Below are 17,548 nucleotides of genomic sequence, written 5' to 3' on the forward strand. Positions count from 1 at the left end.
TCTCTCCCTCTGTGGTGGGGAACTTGGGGCACAGGAACCTCAGATTAAGGTGACTCACTCAGGGGAGGGCAGTGGGAGGAGGGGGGCTCGGGCCCAGCCTGGGGCAGGGACTGGGTCTGGGGCAGTCCTGGGTGCTGGTGCTGACCCTGGTTGCTGGGTGCAGCCCGGCACAGCACACTCAAATCACGGCTCAGCAAAATCCACAATCTGACCTCCGTGCCTTTAAATGGAGAACCTCCTGGGAGCCCCCTTTCCCCTCAGTCGAGCTGGGATTCCCGGGAAACAAAGGGTCTCTTTAAGGCTCAGCCGGGGCTTCCTTCCTCCCCGGCCAACACCCTCCACCTCCGCTGCTCTGGCCTTCAGGGGTCTGGGCTCGTGGAGTCAGCTTCCCCTCCCCCGCTCCGTAAACCCTCACCACCCGCTGCGGCGTTCAAAAGGTACAAACAGGTATAGTCCCTGCGGCCACCCCCATCCCCCACTCCCCGCCTCTCCTCCTGCAAGGTCAACCAGTGCAGCCAGTGCTGGATCATTCCAGACATTCGATGCCTTTGACACACACAAATGAAACATGTTTTTCTCCCTTTTCTACACAAATGGTAGAGCTCTGAACACACTGCTCTGCCTGTTCCTTTCTTGCAGCTACTGCTGCATCTGAGAGACCTTTTCTAAGCAGCACAGCGCTTCCTGTCTTTCCTGTTTCGGCCACGCTCTGTCTCGTCTAGACCCCGTATGAATGATTTGAATGTCCCACCGGCCAGTGACACGCATGTAGGTGGTGCCACATTGAGTCACTGGACGCATGCAGTGTGCCACTTCCGTGAATGTATCTGGAGGGAAAACTCAGAGGTGGAATTCCCGAGGGAAGGTCATTGCTGCTGTTACTTCAGTGGATAAGTCTGGGGGTTCCCACGAGGCTCCCACCTCCTATGTCTGTGGGCCACAGTCTCACCTGTTAATACAGTTTTTATTTGCCAATATGTTAGGTGAAAGGAAAAAAAGTCACTTTAATGGGATTTTCCTTTAATTTTTTTTTTTTTTAACCCTCACATACCGGGAAGGACACTTTAGTGTTTTGTTTTTGTTTTTGTTTTTTGAGACGTTGTCTCGCTCTGTTGCCCAGGCTGGAGTGCAGTGGCGCGATCTTGGCTCACTGCAACCTCCGCTTCCCGGGTTCAGGCGATTCTCCGGCCTCAGCCTCCGGAGTAGCTGGAGTAGTTTTTTTTTTTTTTTTTTTGAGACGGAGTCTTGCTCTGTCACCCAGGCTGGAGTAGTTTTTAATTTGCATTTCTGCGCTTAGGGAGGAGGATCAGCGTATCCCTGGCAGCTGTCCTTCAGTATTTTCTACGGGAGCGTTTCTGTGATTGATTTAGAGCTGTTTATTACTGCACTGTTAGTAGTCTTATTAAGGTGAGCTCTGTGATGTGAGCTGCAAGCTGTGTCCTCCACCTCCCAGTTGGGGGCTCGTCTTTTTGACTTCGCTTATGCAGTTTGGCTTTGCAGACGCCCCCACCCCTCTCCCACCCACGACGCGGTGGAACTTCTGGATTCTGTGCCACGCTTGGAAAAGCCGCCTTGGCCCTAAGACAGAAAAAGCTTCCCCGAGTTTTCTAGGCTTTATCGCTTCCTTGTTTCGGCTTAAATCTTACATGGTGGGAATCCATCCCGGTGCAAAGCGCCAGGAGTTGATGCCACGCACCCGTCTGAACCGCCACCCTGGTCGGGTACTACAGTCCCTAAACACAAGCAGCCTTCTCGTCTGTGCACAAAAGCGTGGATCTGACACGCACCTGCAGCGGCTCTGCGGCGTGAAGGCCGGCCCGGGGGTCCCCGTGCTGAGGCGCCTGGCTCAGGCCCACACGCGCCGGGCAGGGCAGGGCAGGGCAGGAGCGGGTTCCTCTCGGTCCCAGGCGGAGGTCGGCGCCTCTGCGCCCCGCGGGCTCCCCGAGCTCGCCACGGAGGTCCCGGCCGAGCGGAGGTGGGACTCAGCGAACCGGCGGGGAAGCCCCGCGGAGCCCACGCCTCGGGGAGAATTTCCTGCGTGTTCCGAGCGCTCCCGGCGCGACCTCTCCGTCCTGGGACCCCGCGATCCCTCCGTCCCGCGCCCTCCCTCCAGCGTCCCCCAGATCCCGCGCGCCCCGCTCTGTCCCTCGCGCGCCCCACGTGACCCCTCCCCCCGCCAGCGCCCGGCGTCCGCGCCCCCCGGTCCCGCCCCCCGACCCCGCCCGCGCCTCCCAGCTCGGCCTGCGGGGCGGGGCCTGCGGGCGGAAGTGCCCGGGGCGACGGCGGCGGGGACCGGCCGGGCCATGGGCGCCGGGGGCAAAGGCAGCGGAGGCGGCAGAGGCTGCCCGGACGGCTGCGGGGGCTGGCGGCGCGGGACGCGGGCCGGGTAGCGCTGGGCCGAGCGCGGAGCCATGGGCCGGGCTGGCACCGGGACCGGGGGCGAGGCGGTGGCCGCGGTGGTGGCGGGGCCGCTGCTGCTGCTGCTGCTGCTCCTGCTCGCCCGGCCCCCGCCTGCCTCCGCCGGCGACAGCGGGAAGACCGGTGAGCGGGCGGCGCGGGCGCCATCGGGGGCGTGGGGCCGGGGCTGCGGGCGGGGCGGGATTGTGACACCCCTGGCGCACCTGTGCGCTCATCTGGCGCCGGCGCGGGGCTGGGGTCCCCGCCGCAGATTGGGGGCGCAGAGTGGCCCTTTGCGGCGCTTCGTGTCCGAGGGGTCGAGGCGGACGGGACCCCGCGCTTCCTCCTCGGTCCCCCGAACAGGGTTGGGCCGCATCAGCCCCTGGAGCGCCCTCTCCCCTCCCTCCTCCTCCCAGAGCGCTCAGGTCCGGCGCGCCTGGCGCACTCGGCGCAGGGAAGTGGAGGGGCCCAAGGGACTCCGCCCGGGACTCCAGCTGGGAGGCGTGGCTGGGCCGTGAGCTCACCGGCCGCGTCCGGCCTGAGAGAGGGGCAGAGCCGGGAGAAAGTTGTTAGACCCTGGAGCGGGTTCCCCTGGGCGTCATGGCACCAGCCCTTCCACAGTGACCACCAGCCCTGGTAGAGCCACTTCCTACCGCCGGCCTGGCTTCTGGGAGGAGGGATTCCCAGCTGGCGGAAGAGGGGCTGAAGAAAGGGCGCCCCTCTCCCCTCTTGTTCGGAAACTCGCCGGGCTCCCTTTGCATTTTTGTTCCCTGAGGGTCCCCGTCCCTGACTGAGGTCCAAGGAGGCGGCTGGACCAGGGAGAAGGCCCTTCCAGGGTCTGCACGGGGTAGGGACGTGGGTGTGGAGACCGTCAGGCCTTGGCCACCCGGAGATGGTGAGGACTTGCCCCGGCCTCTGTGGCCTGGGACTCTCGAGGGGCCGTGTCCTTGCCGGCCGGCTGGAAGGGCCCACACGTCCCCAGCCACTTGGGTGCCCAGGGCCCGGCAGCTGATCGGGTGCTGTTCCCCGACTTCCCAGCCCCTAGCCCCTCCCCTGCCCCTGAAATAATGCTCCTTTGAGCTCCTGTTTCTTTCGGGGGCTGTGCCTCCTGCTTTCTGAGCTTGGCACAGCTAGAGATGAAAGGCAATTTTCCCCGAGGACCGTGCCCGGGATTAAATTGCTCCGTGGCCGGTCGAGAAGCTCACGCCTGCAATCTCAGCCTGGGAGGCTGAGGCGGACGGATCACCTGAGGTCAGGAGTTCGAGACCAGCCTAACCAACATGGAGAAACCCCCGTCTCTACTAAAAATACAAAATTAGCCGGGCGCGGTGGCGGGGGCCTGTAATCCCAGCTACTTGGGAGGCTGAGGCAGGAGAATCGCTTGAACCCGGGAGGCAGAGGTTGTGGTGAGCCGAAGTCGCTCCACTGCACTTCAGCCTGGACGACAGAGCGAGACTCCATCTCAAAAAAAAAAAAAAAAAGAAAAGAAAAAAGAAAAAAAATAATAACCTGGGTGTGGTAATGTGAGGCTGCGGTTCCAGTTACATAGGAGGCTGAGGCTGCAGTGAGCCGTGTTCATGGCACTGCACTCTAGCCTGTGTGACAGAGTGAGACCCTCAAAAATACCAAAACGTTACGCTGTTGGAAACTGGCAAAGGAAATTCTCCTGTCCCAGAACTCAGGCCTGGTGAGGGGTCCCTGGGAGATGGAACACCTGGGTGTGGGCAGTGGATAGGCCTGGTGTGCTGGCTCAGCCCCTCACTCCTCCCAGCCTGCCGAGGAGCAAGTGCTCTGTGGCGTTGTGGGTGGTCAGGGTCTCCCATTGGTGCCTGTCTTGGTTTGGAGGACGTGGGTCTGGGGTCTTCACTCAGGTTCCCAGGACAGGGCCAGGGACTTGCATTCCCGCCTTCCTCACCCAGCCCTGTGTCCGTGGAGGGGCTGTGAGGCAGGCAGGCAGGTGTGTAGCTGGCCCTCCTCACCCTGTGGTCACCTTGGGCTCAGAGCACCCCTAACAGCCTGGTATGTGTGGGCGACTTGGGCAGGGAGCTTGGAATGCAGAGCCCTGGGAGAGGCCCAGAGGGGCTGTGAGCCCTGGGAGCTGGGGACTGGGTGTTAGGACAACCTTGAACAGATCTCTTATCTCTGTGTACCTGCTGAAACTTCACAGCCACCAGCTGGGTTCTAGGCGCCCTCAGGCTGGCGCTCCAGGGCCAGAGGGGCTGAGGGCTTTGCTCCAGCAGCCCAGGGTCTGTGTGCTGCAGGTGGCCTCCCCTGCCTGCCCCTGCAGAGGCCGGCTCTCTCTGGGACACCGTGGTCCTGGGGGGCTGTCCTGCTTCAGCTCCCAGCACTTGAGCTTTCTCTGCCCACGTTATCAGGCCACAGCCTGGTGGGTGGGACCTGGTGGCCAGCAGACACCTGCAAAGCCTGGAATGCTTCGTGGGTGGAGCCTGCCCCTGCCCCTGCCCAGCCCCCAGGCCAGGCTCCCCTGGAGCTTGGCCTAAATTTGCCGACAGGCTGCTGTTGGCAGGTGTATCGTTTCTTCGTTTCTTGGGGTGCCTCTATGGGAGGGTCACAAGGCTGGCAGGAGAGCCCACTGCTCACCTGTCTCCCTCCTCAGGAGGGGCCTGGGCCTGAGCCAGCCACTCTCCAGTGGGACCTAGGCAGGGTTCCTGAGTGTGCAGGGACGGGGAGCCCCAGCAGAGGGGAGGATGCCGCCCCCTGCTGTGTCCACTGTGCATTTCCTCCTGAAGCCTTTGTCATTAATTAACCTCGGAGGGAGGGGCCCCCAAAGGGACTTGCCCTCCACCCTGACCTACCCAGGAGAAGACTGGGACCCAGGGAGGGAAGGATGCCCAAGGTCACAAGGGCACGAGGCCGGAGCTTGCACGGGGGCTGCTGGTGAGAGCCTGAGTCCTCGCCTGGGGCCATGAGCAGGATGTCTCCCACGGGCCCTTCTCCATCCCCGCACCAGGCGTGGGTGCGTTCCCTGAGGACAGTTAGGAGCCTTGCCCGCTTGGAACGCAGAGGGCAGCTGTCCCCTTGTTCTCATGGCTGACCAGGCTTCTGGCCTGGGTCCCTCCCACATGCAGGATCTCCCTCTAGGTGAGGGGAATTTGGGCTCTGCTCTGGCTGTGTCCAAAGACATCATAGCCCAAGCGGGCAGCCAACCCATCCAGGGATGGAGATGTGGGAGGCTGAGAGGAGGTGGGAGGACCGTGCCTTGGTATCCAGGGCATCTGTGATGAGGGGCAGGGGCTCCTTCCTGACACCTCCTGGGTCCTTCAGCTTCAACCTGGGTTAGCCATGGGGAGTGGGGCCTTCTAAGGTTGGAGGGAGTCCGGGTGGCGATGGCAGTGCGGGTGGCGATGGCAGTGCGGGTGGCGATGGCTGCTGAGGTACCCTGCGGCTTGTTTGGAAGCTGCTGCAGTGAGGCAGCAGCTGTGAAAAGACCCAGATGCCAGGAGGGTGGGATGTAGGCCATCTGGGGAGGGACAGCAGAGGACTGGTTGAGGGGCCAGAGGGTGGCCGTGACCTTTGCCAAGGTCAGAGCTGGTGTGCCAAGATCTCCAGATGGGTCCCCGGGGGCTTCCAGCCTTTTTCCTCTGGGGGACTGGTCCTCCCCGTCTGCGGCCCTGGAGGAGGGCTCCCGGCCTGGCTGACGCCTCCTTCTCCTCACAGAGGTGGGGCTGGTGTCCGAACACTTCTCGCAGGCCCCGCAGAGGCTGTCCTTCTACAGCTGGTACGGCAGTGCCAGGCTCTTCCGCTTCCGCGTGCCCCCAGACACCGTGCTTCTGCGCTGGCTACTGCAGGTCTCCCGGGAGAGCGGCGCCGCCTGCACCGACGCAGAGATCACCGTGTAGGTGGCTGCCCGCCCGCCTGCCCACGCTCCCGCGCCTGGCCAAGCCCTGTGCCTGAGCCCGGTGCTGCTCTCCCGTCTCCAGGCACTTCCGTTCCGGCGCCCCTCCGGTCATCAACCCACTGGGCACCAGCTTCCCGGACGACACCACGGTGCAGCCCTCCTTCCAGGTCAGGGTGCCGCTGAGCGCCACACCGCTAAGCAATGCCTCCGTCAACGTTTCCCACCCGGCCCCCGGGGACTGGTTCTTGGCCGCCCACCTGCCCCCCTCATCCCAGAAGATGGAGTTGAAGGTGAGGGGGGCTGCCCTCCGGGATGGAGGCAGAGAACCTCACGGCGACGGCCTGTCCCTGCCGTTCACCTCTTTGGGGTGGTCCTTGCTCTAGGCGCCACACTGCACTCGGGGGCCAGCCCTGCTCCCTGCATGTCTGGGGTTTCTGCTGGGACCCTGCCCTCACACCTGCATTCTCTGACACCGCCCCTGCCCACACCTGTTCTCTCCCTAGGGCTTGGCCCCCACCTGTGCCTACGTCTTCCAGCCTGAACTGCTGGTCACACGGGTGGTCGAGATTTCCATCATGGAGCCGGATGTGCCCCTTCCACAGACCCTCCTCTCCCATCCCAGCTACCTCAAGTGAGTGGGGGGCCTGGGGGGCAGCCCAGCTCTGCCCTCCGCCCCCCGCTCAGATTTGTTGGAGTGGGTGCGAGAACCTGGCCCTGAGCCCTGGGGTTGGGCTGGAAAGTGGTCCAGATGCCTGGCCCCCTTTGGCCCCCACCAGAGTGGGCTGAGGAACGGCAGAGCCTGAGCCAGCTGTGTCCCCTCGCGCAGGGTCTTTGTCCCTGATTACACGCGGGAGCTTCTGCTGGAGCTGCGGGACTGCGTGTCCAACAGGAGCCTGGGCTGCCCCGTGCGTCTCACCGTGGGCCCGGTCACCCTGCCCAGCAACTTCCAGAAGGTGCTCACCTGCACCGGTGCCCCCTGGCCCTGCCGCCTGCTGCTGCCCTCACCGCCCTGGGACCGGTGGCTGCAAGTGACAGCTGAGAGCCTGGTGGGGCCCCTCGGGACAGTGGCTTTCAGTGCTGTAGCTGCCCTCACAGGTGGGCCGCACAAGGGCTGGAGGGATGGCCCTGCCCCTCCCCAGATCCCCAGACTTGCCTCCAACCAAACCCCTTGTCATCTCGGCAGCTTGCAGGCCACGGAGTGTGACCGTCCAGCCCCTTCTGCAGAGGAGCCAAAACCAGAGCTTCAACGCCTCCTCTGGTCTGCTGTCCCCGAGCCCCGACCACCAGGACCTGGGCAGGAATGGCAGGGTGGACCGCAGCCCCTTCTGCCTCACAAGCTACCCAGTCATGCGGGAGGACATGGACGTAGTGTCCGTTCACTTCCAGCCCCTGGACAGGGTCTCGGTGAGGGTGTGTGCGGACACACCCTCCGTGATGCGGCTGCACCTGAACACCGGCATGGACAGCGGGGGTTCCTTCACCATCTCCCTGCGGGCCAACAAGGTACCTGCTGTGTGCAAGCGGCCTGTGGCCTGGGCTCGGGCAGGGCGCCGGGCAACCCCTGCAGGGCCTCATTTACCTTGGCGCCGGGACAGGCAGCGCAGTGACACCAGCAGGCACGGGCCAAGGCAGGGGCCCATGTTGGGGGGCCTCCCCTGCTAGGCAGCCTTGCTCCTGTCAGCAGGCCCCAGGGCTGTGGGGTAGCTCGGGTCGGAGGTGGGGTGGAGGCAGGATGTCCCAGGGCCTGGGTAGGAAGGGTCCCGGTGCGCCCTGGGCCTGCAGGGGCATCAGAGAAAGGCACCAGCACCGGCTGGGCACGGTGGCTCACGCCTGTAATCCCAGCACTTTGGGAGGCCGAGGAGGGCAGATCACGAGGTCAGGAGATTGAGACCATCCTGGCTAACACGGTGAAACCTCATCTCTACTGAAAATATAAAAATTAGCCGGGTGTGGTGGCAGGTGCCTGTAGTCCCAGCTACTCAGGAGGCTGAGGCAGGAGAATGGCGTGTACCCAGGGGCAGAGCTTGCAGTGAGCCGAGATCGCGCCACTGCACTCCAGCCTGGGCGATAGAGCGAGACTCCGTCTCAAAAAAAAAAAAAAAAGGCACCAGCACCAGGCTGAGCTGGCACGTGGGGCAGATGACGCCACTGTGGCCGGGGGCTGCGGGGGCTGAGCCAGCACTGCCTCCCTTTCCAGACAGAGATGCGGAACGAGACCGTCATAGTGGCCTGTGTGAATGCTGCCTCGCCCTTCCTTGGCTTCAACATTTCACTCAACTGCACCACAGGTATGATGGGCAGGCGTCACCGTCAGCGTGGCCCCGCCAGCCCCCCGCCCCGGCCTCCTCTGATGGGGCCCTCTGGCTCCCCTGCAGCCTTCTTCCAGGGCTACCCCTTGTCTCTGAGCGCTTCGTCTCACAGGGCCAACCTCATCATCCCCTACCCAGAGACAGACAACTGGTACCTCTCCCTGCAGCTCATGTGCCCTGAGAATGCTGAGTAAGTAAACCTAGGGCAGAGACGGGGGTCAGGCACCCTGTCATTTCACTCAGGACCACAGGCCGGGCTGCCTGAGGTTGGCATTCGGAGTGACCCAGCTAGAGGGGTGCTTCCTCCAGGGCTGCTGAAAGCTGGGGGCCCCAATGCTGGGTTCTCATGTCTGTCAGCCTGTTGGGAGCGCTGGTGGCAGCTGGGCTGTCAGATTTCACTGCACCAGCTTTCCTGTGGCCACTTCCTCAAAGGGACTGTGAGCAGGCTGTGGTCCATGTGGAGACCACCTTGTACCTGGTGCCCTGTTTGAACGATTGTGGACCCTACGGCCAGTGCCTCCTGCTCCGCAGACACAGCTACCTGTATGCCAGCTGCAGCTGCAAGGCAGGTGAGTGCCAGGGCCCCGCCCGCCCCGAGATGCTGCTGCTGTTGGCTTCCAGTGCTGTGCTGTGCTGTGCCTTTCCCCTGGGGGAGCGCCACAAGGGGCTGGAGAGAGACTCGTGCAGGGCATTGCAGGGGTAAAGCCTCCTCCCCACTCCCCTGTTCCCACCAACAATCCGTCTGCCTGGCACGGCACCAGGTATCCCCGGGGGGTGGTACTGCCTCCTGACCTTGGACCCCACCCGCCGTGCCTACCCAGCTGGCTCCTGGATGAGGAAGGGGCTTCTCTGCAGGGTCCTGGGTGAGGGTTGGGCCCTGAGGTTCAGCAGTGCCCCCAGCCTCCGCCCTGGGGTCTTGTGCCCGCAGGCTGGCGTGGTTGGAGCTGCACGGACAACAGCACAGCCCAGACGGTGGCCCAGCAGAGGGCAGCTGCACTGCTGCTCACACTCAGCAACCTCATGTTCCTCGCCCCCATCGCCATCTCAGTGCAGCGGTTCTTCCTGGTGGAGGCCTCTGTCTACGCCTATACCATGTTCTTCTCCACGGTAGGCTGGCCCCTCCTGCAGGGACATGGGGTGGGAGGGCAGGACCGCGCTCATGGAGCCTCCCCACAGTTCTACCACGCCTGCGACCAGCCCGGGGAGGCGGTGCTGTGCATCCTCAGCTACGACACGCTGCAGTACTGCGACTTCCTGGGCTCTGGGGCGGCCATCTGGGTCACCATCCTGTGCATGGCACGGCTCAAGACAGTCCTGAAATACGTGAGTGGCCCTCACCGCGGGGTGTGGGCTCCGGGGGAGCAGGGCCCCCAAGTGCAGCCTGTGAAAGGCAGTACCGTGGGAGAGGCCGGACCTGGCGCTGGGCACAGCTCCAGGAAACCTCACGTCTCAGCCGAGCGTGGTGGCTCACACCTGTAATCCCAACACTTGCGGGAGGATCCCATGAAGCCAGGGGTTCAAGAGCAGCCTGGGCTTTACAAAAAATCGAAAAGTTAGCCGAGCGTAGTGGTGCGTGCCTGTGGTCCCAGCCACTCGGGAGACTAAGGTGGGAGGATCGCTTGATCCCAGGCGTCGGAGACGTTGGAGTGAGCAGAGGTCACAGCACTCCCCTCCAGCCTGGGCGACAAAAGAAAAGAAAAGAAACCTCATGTCTTCTGTGATGCCACACGGAGATGCGGGTCTGAGACCCCACGGGCAGTTGTGAGTGGAGCAGTGCCGGCTGTTTGGAGGATGCCAGGAAGGAAGGTGGTAGGCAGGGGAGGCCAGGCCCCCTGCCCTCGGGAAGCCCCCACCCATGCTCCCTGGGTCCTTGGTGCCAAGGATGCTTTGGAGACTCTCTGTGGGAGCTGGCCATGGCATGGAGAGACTCGTGCCCTGGGCTTGTGAGCCGCATGCTCTGCCCTCCCGTCTGCTCTGGGAAGTGCAGGCTGGGTGCTGCCCCAAGGGGGTGCCCATGGGAGCCCCACAGCCAGGACAGGGGGGAGGCTGGGAAGCACCAGGGTCCTGCAGGTCTGAGTGCAGGGCCTGAACCTGCAGATAGGTGGAGAACTGTAGGTTGTGGGCAGAGGTGTGTGATGGAGACTGGGGGGTGGGAGCCCCTCCCCATGGAACAGTGGGCAGGAGACTGAAGCCACCCTGATGGGGGACTCCTGGAAACCCAGGGGTACAGGGGGCTAGTGAGTGTGTGGGTGCAGAGCTGCCATATGTGTGTGTCCAGTTTGTGTGAGCACCGTCTCGTCCTCCAGAGGTGCCTGCCTGGCCACATTCACCTGTGGATGCAATACAGAAGCTGAAGGAGGGGCGTGTCCCTGCCGGCTGGCAGAGCTGGTCTGAGGGTGGCAGCAGCTCCGAGGGGGCAGGCAGAGGTGCTGTGGGGCTGTGGGGTACGCTTGCTCCTGCTGGGCCTCGAGCCCTCAGAGGTGTCCCTGCAGTCGTCCCTGTGTCTTGCGCAGGTGCTGTTTCTTCTGGGTACACTGGTCATCGCCATGTCCTTGCAGCTGGACCGCAGGGGCATCTGGAACATGCTGGGGCCCTGCCTCTTTGCCTTCGTGATCATGGCCTCCATGTGGGTAAGGAGCCCGGCTGGCTGGCACTGCTGCCCAGATGCTCGGAGAAGAGAGCCTGGCCCCTTGCTCTGGCCACATTCCTGGTCCTGCTCCAACCAGTGAATGCCTGTATCTGCTGGGGGTTGCTATGGCACCCACAGAGGCGCAGCACGGCTGTGTCCCTGAGGCCTGGGCCTGAGGACCAGTGGCCTTGTGCCCTTGAGCCCCCTCGAAGCAGCCCACCCTTGTCGTTCTGCTGCCCAGACCTGGGCAGGCCCCCAGTAACCACTGTATCCAGGCCTTGGGAGCTGCAGCCGCAGCCCCACCTGCACTGATACCCGTGTGGCTGTTTCCTCCAGGCTTACCGCTGCGGGCACCGGCGCCAGTGTTACCCCACCTCGTGGCAGCGCTGGGCCTTCTACCTCCTGCCCGGCGTCTCCATGGCCTCTGTGGGCATTGCCATCTACACCTCCATGATGACCAGCGACAACTACTACTACACCCACAGCATCTGGCACGTCCTGCTGGCCGGGAGCGCAGCCTTGCTGCTGCCACCACCTGACCCGCAGGCCGAGCCCTGGGCCTGCTCGCAGAAATTCCCCTGCCACTATCAGATCTGCAAGAACGATCGGGAGGAACTGTACACAGTGACGTAACACCGGCCTGGGGACAGCTGCTGCTCTGATGACCTCTTCAGCCAGGAGCTGTATCGAGGGGGAGGCACCCGGTCCAGCCCTGGACAGATTGATTTCCAGCTGAATAAAATTGGCCTAGGCACCGTCTTACTTCCTCCTACTGAGGAGAGGGCCACCCCTCCCTCACACGCACCTCTCCCTGCCAGCTGCCTGCTTGCTGCTGAGGTCCCTCTGCAGATCCCAGCTGCTGTCTGCAGTGGCCCCTGGGGCCTGGGCTTGGTTACCTGGAGACCACAGGTGCCTGTGCGAGGGTGGGGCTGTGTGCTCTGCTGGCCTGTGGGTGGCTAGAGATGGGGAGAAGGACTCCCTATGGTCCTGTTCCCTGGCGAGGCTGTGGTGAGACCCATGGCGCCCAGGAGCCCTGAGCCCACCACTGGGGCTGGGAGCTGTGGACTCTGAGACCCCTGCTCCTGGCCCCTGTGTGGCCCTGACGCCAGCATGGAGGATCCCCCTCTGCTGCTGTGGTCATCATAGGGACATAGGGACGGCAGACTAAGGTCTCCCCCAGAGCTGATGGGCATTGGGGATGCAGGCTCCCGCCCCGCCCTTCCCTTTTTCCTGGCTCTGGAGCCTTGGGTCTCTGAGAAGAGTCTCCTTGGACTGGGGTGCTCTGCTGCTCTGGGGGTTTGGCCCACGAGGAACCCCTACCCAGCCCGGTCCACCCACCCCAGCGTTCCTGGGCCCCCCTCTAGGAGCTTCCTCTTGGTCCCAGGAGCTGCGGTGGTGTCTGCTCCCTGCACTGGGCTGTCTGTGTGCCCTGTGGGTGTTCGGGAGACTGGACTGTCTCTGCCCCTCATGCAAGCCTTGGGGGGGCCGCACCTGGCCCCTCCCTGAGGTCTGTGAGTGTCTGGGATCCGCCCTGGAGAAGTGGGCGGCTGAGACCCGGGTGGGGCCTTCCTACCCTTGGCTCTGGGGGCTTCCCTTCTGGGTCTTGTCCGGCGTATGACCTTCCTGAAGGTCTTACCTCCCCCAGCCACCCTGCACTTGACCACCAAAGCAATCTCTAAGCTCACGACGGAGAAACGTGTCTGTGGAGTTTTTTGGAGTAAAAGAAAATTCTAAGACATCAAGACATATTTTTATGTAGATCTGATTTATCTGTGATTGCTGAATTTAATATTCTACAGTGATTTTTCAAACTAAACGAGTTTTTACATTTTTTCTGCGCTCCTTCTCGGGTAGGGTAAATGGGACCCGGGAGAACAAACGCTGCCCTTCGCGGAAACGCCGGGGCCGCACATTGCCAACGGTGCCTTGAGCTGCTGCTGCTGTGTGCGGGGTGTTTTTTACGATCCCTAAAGACGGAAGCGGGGGCGGGACGAGGGGGTAGACGGATGGTTTTTGCAGCCAGTCAGGGGTGGGAGGAGGTCCAGGCGCGGCAGATCGGCTTCCGGTTCCGGTGGGCTTCGGGTTCAGAGCTCTGAAAGGTGGGTGCGCGCAGGTGGGGTGTGGGGAGGCTCCGGGGCAGAAGGGGAGGGGCAGGTGGGTGCGGGACAGGGGCCGGAGTGAGAACCGGGGGCCGAAGTAGGGCGTAGGAGGTGAGAGCCGGGGGCCAGGGTAGGGGGTAGGGGGTTAGGAGGTGAGGGTCCGGGGTAGGGAGTGAGAGCCGGGGTAGGGGGTAGGAGGTGAGGGTCCGGGGTAGGGAGTGAGAGCCGGGATAGGGGGTAGGAGGTGAGAGCGGAGGCAGGGGTAGGAGGTGAGGGTCCGGGGGCCCGGGTAGGGGGCGAGAGCCGGGGTCCGGGGTGGGGGGTAGGGGGGTAGGAGGTGAGGGGCCAGGGTAGGGAGTGAGAGCCGGAGTAGGGGGTAGGAGGTGAGAGGGGAGGCAGGGGTAGGGAGTGAGAGCCGGGGACCGGGGTAGGGGATGAGAGCCGGGGGCCGGGGTAGGGGTTAGGGGGGTAGGAGGTGAGGGTCCGGGGTAGGGGGTAGGAGGTGAGAGCGGAGACAGGGGTAGGAGGTGAGAGCTGGGGGCCGGAGTAGGAGGTGAGAGCCGGGGTTGGGGTAGGGGGTGAGAGCCGGGGGCCGGGGTAGGGGGTCAGAGCCAGGGGCCGGGCCAGGCTGCGGGTGACTGCGAGCCCCCACCTCCCGCCAGGCCCGCGATGCCTCTACACAAGTATCCCGTGTCGCTCTGGAAGCGGCTGCAGCTGCGGGAGGGCATCTGTGCCCGCCTGCCCGGCCACTACCTGCGCTCCCTGGTGGAGGAGCGGACGCCCACTCCCGTGCACTATAGGCCTCATGGGGCCAAGTTCAAGATCAACCCCAAGAACGGACAGCGGGAGCGTGTGGAGGACGTGCCCATCCCCATCTACTTTCCCCCCGAGTCCCAGCGGGGGTTGTGGGGCGGCGAGGGCTGGATCCTGGGCCAAATATACGCCAACAACGACAAGGTGGGTCGGCAGGTGGGCTTCAGGGGCTCCTCTCAGGGCTTGGCTGTACCGGACGCCCAGGGTACCTGGAGAGACGTGGGTGGGCCCTGGGGATTACAGCCTGGAGGAGACACAACTCTGGCAAAGGAGCACGCTGAGCGAAGAACCGCAGTTCTGGAAACAGGGCTGATAAAGTAGGGGTGAGGTGGGGTGATTCAGGCCGGGGGGGAGCAACCTGAGGCTGTGGGGAGTCGGGGTAAAGTTAGGATGGGGAGGAGGCCTGCGTGATGAGCAGAGCAGGTGGGGGAGGCGAGCAGAGCTTCGAGGCTGCTTGTGCTGGACTTCCTGGCGGGACTGCTGAAGCCTCTGGGGGGACTTGTGTCACCTCCAGCTTGGAATGTGACAACCTGTAAACTGTGGGGTCGCACATGTTTCTGAAACACATGCAGCAACCATGTGACAAGGGTGGGAACGCCCAGCTTGCTGGGGAGCAGCTGACTTCTGGGTACACAGCCAGGACCCGGGTCGGGCTGGGGCGGCACTGGGCTGGGGGCCGGCCCACCCAGCTCCAAGTCCCCAGTCTGACAGCTGTGGTTCTGTGATGGAGCCTTCCGGGGGAGTGAGGGCAGTTGCCCTGGGCCCCCCTTGGTCTGTAGGAGGAAGCAACAGTACTCATGGAGGCTCTGTTGCACCCTCAGCTCTCCAAGAGGCTGAAGAAGGTGTGGAAGCCACAGCTGTTTGAGCGAGAGCTCTACAGTGAGATCCTGGACAAGAAGTTCACAGTGACTGTGACCATGCGGACCCTGGACCTCATCGATGAGGCTTACGGCCTCGACTTTTACATCCTCAAGGCAAGCGGGGTGGGGCGAGGCAGCGCACAGCGGGGTCCGGGATGGGCCAGTCAGACTCAAGGGAGCCGCAGGTCAGCATCACACCGGGGCACGCTGGCATCTGCACAGGAGGGTCACTGGGAAAGCATGAGTGTGGCCATGCCCCTTTCTGGCCAGCGCCAGTGGGGTTTCCTGCCTGCAGGAGAGGCCGTCGCTCTGTGGGTGGCTGACTTGCCCACGGGGCCTAAGCAAGCACAGCCGCCCCTTTCCCTGCTCTTGGACTTCTTCTGTCCCGATCCCACCCCCCGTGCTGGGGTGCTGAGGCGGCCCCACCCGGGCCTTCTCTTTCCTGTCCTGGGACCACCAGCGGCTAGAGAGGAGCCGGGTGGGTTGGCTGGAAGGGTAGGCGGGGCCCTGCCACCAGCACCTGGCCCTATGTGAGCCTCCTGCCAGACCCCGAAGGAGGACCTGTGCTCCAAGTTTGGGATGGACCTGAAGCGAGGGATGCTGCTGCGGCTTGCCCGGCAGGACCCCCAGCTGCACCCTGAGGACCCTGAGCGGCGGGCAGCCATCTACGACAAGTACAAGGTGAGGGTGTCCGTCCCGCTCCCTACACCTGGGGCCTCCTGGCCCAGCCCTGGGCCTCACCGCCCTTTCCATCTCTGCCTGCCTAGGAATTTGCCATCCCAGAGGAGGAGGCAGAGTGGGTGGGCCTCACGCTGGAGGAGGCCATTGAGAAGCAGAGACTTCTGGAGGAGAAGGTGAGTGTGTGAGCACCAGCTGCTGCTGCCTGCCCAGGGCCTGGTGTTCAGGGTCTGGGAGTGTGCTGCCCTGGAGAGAGCCTGCACGAGGGGTTGCTGCACTGGGTGGGCTTGGGGAAGAGCTGCTGCTCTGCATTGCCCACCCAGAGGAGCACGGCCCGCTCCCTCCCCTCCAAGTCTGCACCCTGTCCTATCCTGGGACCCTCAGTAGGAGGAGTGGGTTCCTGCCCCGAGGGTTTGCTCGGCCACCAGCATCCCAGGGTCTGGAGCCTGAAGTAGCTGTCAGGACAGGGAGCCCCTGATGGCATGGCAGCTGGCTGCCCCCATTCCCTCTGTTTATCCACGACCACAGGGATGGGACAGGGGGATGTGTGTGCCTCTGGCGTCCCCAAGGGAGAGGGTTCATCTCACCGACAGGGCTCTGCCCTCCAGGGCCTCTCGTGCCCCGGTTCCTCTGGGCGGCAGCTGCTGATCCCATCCCTGCCGGAACTCCAGCTGCCCTGGGCTTCCCTGGCCTCACCATGAGCCCCTCTCCCCTTCAGGACCCTGTACCCCTGTTCAAGATCTATGTGGCGGAGCTGATCCAGCGGCTGCAGCAGCAGGCACTGTCAGAGCCAGCGGTGGTGCAGAAGAGAGCCAGTGGCCAGTGACCACACAGCTCCTCCATGCCTGACCAACAGGCCCAGCATTCCCTGCCAGGCCCTTTGCACTGAGGACACAGATCCCGGGGCGCTGTGAGGGCCACCAGTGGGCAGTGGGTGGATCCTGGTTTCGTGTGCTGCCCATGCACCTTCCAGCCCGGGGCCAGCTTGGCAGGGATCCCCAGGAGGCCTGGGGCTGCCCAGAGGCTCCTCCCAGGTGGGGCCCCCATGCTTACGGCCGTGTTCCTTGTGCCTGTGGGGCTGGGAGCGAGTAAAGTCTGGCCCAGGCTGTGTGTGTGTGTGCGTCTTTGCTTTGAGGACCAGCGTTCTCTCTGGGATCCTCATCTGTCACTCCTGCCTTTGCTGCCCCTGCGACCTCGGATGAGCCGTGGGCGTTGACTCTGGCTGCCCATCCCCAGCTGAGCTGTGGACAGCAAGGTTCGATTCTGTGTTTTGTAGTTTTTTTTTTTTTTTTTGAGACAGAGTCTTGCTCTGGCACCCAGGCTGGAGTGCAGTGGCACGATCTCGACTCACTACAACCTCTGCCTCCCAGGTTCAAGTGATTCTCCTGTCTCAGCCTCCTGAGTAGCTGGGATTACAGGCAGCTGCTATCATGTATGGCTAATTGTATTTTAGTAGAGAAGGGGTTTCACCATGTTGACCAGGCTGGGCTTGAACTCCTGACGTCAGGTGACCCACCTGCCTCGACCTGCCAAAGTGTTGGGATTAGAGGCACGAGCCACGTGCCCTGGCTGGATTCTGTGTCTTTCTTTCCTCTGGTAGAGGGTCTGGTGTAGCTGGGGGTGTCCAGGGGTGCAGCCAGATGACACCCATTCCCTCTCCATTGCATATTCCTGTCTTTCTCGAACATTCTTCAGAACAGGGCAAGGGAGGCTGTGGCCTGGCTCTGCAGGGACTGGAAGGAACCAGGAGGGGCAGGTCCTCAGAGGGTCCTGCTGGTGCAGCTGCCTGAGTCACGAGCCTCTCCCTGGTCAGCACTGTCGTGGTGAGTGGTACACGAGGTGGGGGCGACACGGACTTGGGGACCTGCAACCTTGGCGTCCCCTCCTGCTACCTCCCACCTGAC

The 17,548-nt window shown here is 63.3% G+C and overlaps 2 protein-coding genes across 6 annotated transcripts; both read left to right on the forward strand.

Annotated features, from left to right (window-relative positions):
* Window positions 1-2,256: 2,256 nt before the first annotated feature.
* On the forward strand, window positions 2,257-13,010 carry PGAP6 (post-GPI attachment to proteins 6). 3 transcript variants are annotated; one of them, XM_055242228.2, is made up of 13 exons: window positions 2,267-2,541; window positions 6,076-6,253; window positions 6,339-6,546; window positions 6,760-6,887; window positions 7,083-7,351; window positions 7,440-7,759; window positions 8,454-8,544; window positions 8,632-8,755; window positions 8,998-9,134; window positions 9,494-9,672; window positions 9,742-9,888; window positions 11,079-11,195; window positions 11,531-13,010. In XM_055242228.2, exons 1-13 carry the CDS (start codon window positions 2,412-2,414, stop codon window positions 11,825-11,827), a joined length of 2,325 nt encoding a protein of 774 aa, XP_055098203.1. In that variant the 5' UTR covers window positions 2,267-2,411; the 3' UTR covers window positions 11,828-13,010. The 3 variants fall into 3 exon arrangements, with proteins under 3 accessions (XP_063473088.1, XP_055098203.1, XP_055098204.1); XM_055242229.2 differs by having other exon boundaries at window positions 2,268-2,541; window positions 6,339-6,423; XM_063617018.1 differs by lacking the exon at window positions 6,076-6,253 and having other exon boundaries at window positions 2,257-2,541.
* Window positions 13,011-13,226: 216 nt separating this feature from the next.
* MRPL28 (mitochondrial ribosomal protein L28) lies at window positions 13,227-16,750 on the forward strand. Of its 3 annotated transcripts, none has more exons than XM_063617031.1 (6): window positions 13,227-13,307; window positions 13,956-14,250; window positions 14,928-15,080; window positions 15,513-15,647; window positions 15,734-15,820; window positions 16,363-16,750. In XM_063617031.1, the coding sequence occupies exons 2-6, from the start codon at window positions 13,963-13,965 to the stop codon at window positions 16,468-16,470; spliced, it is 771 nt and encodes a 256-aa protein (XP_063473101.1). In that variant the 5' UTR covers window positions 13,227-13,307; window positions 13,956-13,962; the 3' UTR covers window positions 16,471-16,750. The 3 variants fall into 3 exon arrangements, with proteins under 3 accessions (XP_063473101.1, XP_055098222.1, XP_055098221.1); XM_055242247.2 differs by having other exon boundaries at window positions 13,236-13,293; XM_055242246.2 differs by having other exon boundaries at window positions 13,265-13,404.
* The last annotated feature ends 798 nt before the right edge of the window (window positions 16,751-17,548 follow it).

This window comes from Symphalangus syndactylus, chromosome 14, assembly GCF_028878055.3.
Source record: "Symphalangus syndactylus isolate Jambi chromosome 14, NHGRI_mSymSyn1-v2.1_pri, whole genome shotgun sequence".
Taxonomy (NCBI): domain Eukaryota; kingdom Metazoa; phylum Chordata; class Mammalia; order Primates; family Hylobatidae; genus Symphalangus; species Symphalangus syndactylus.

Excerpts from the sequence above, each read along its gene's own strand:
- MRPL28 (XM_063617031.1), top strand. The coding sequence starts at position 13,963 with ATGCCTCTACACAAGTATCCCGTGTCGCTCTGGAAGCGGCTGCAGCTG. Across the intron at positions 14,251-14,927 it reads TATACGCCAACAACGACAAG|CTCTCCAAGAGGCTGAAGAA; the intron begins GTGGGTCGGCAG and ends TTGCACCCTCAG. Across the intron at positions 15,648-15,733 it reads CCATCTACGACAAGTACAAG|GAATTTGCCATCCCAGAGGA; the intron begins GTGAGGGTGTCC and ends CTGCCTGCCTAG.
- PGAP6 (XM_055242228.2), top strand. The coding sequence starts at position 2,412 with ATGGGCCGGGCTGGCACCGGGACCGGGGGCGAGGCGGTGGCCGCGGTG. Across the intron at positions 9,135-9,493 it reads CAGCTGCAGCTGCAAGGCAG|GCTGGCGTGGTTGGAGCTGC; the intron begins GTGAGTGCCAGG and ends TTGTGCCCGCAG. Across the intron at positions 11,196-11,530 it reads TGATCATGGCCTCCATGTGG|GCTTACCGCTGCGGGCACCG; the intron begins GTAAGGAGCCCG and ends TGTTTCCTCCAG.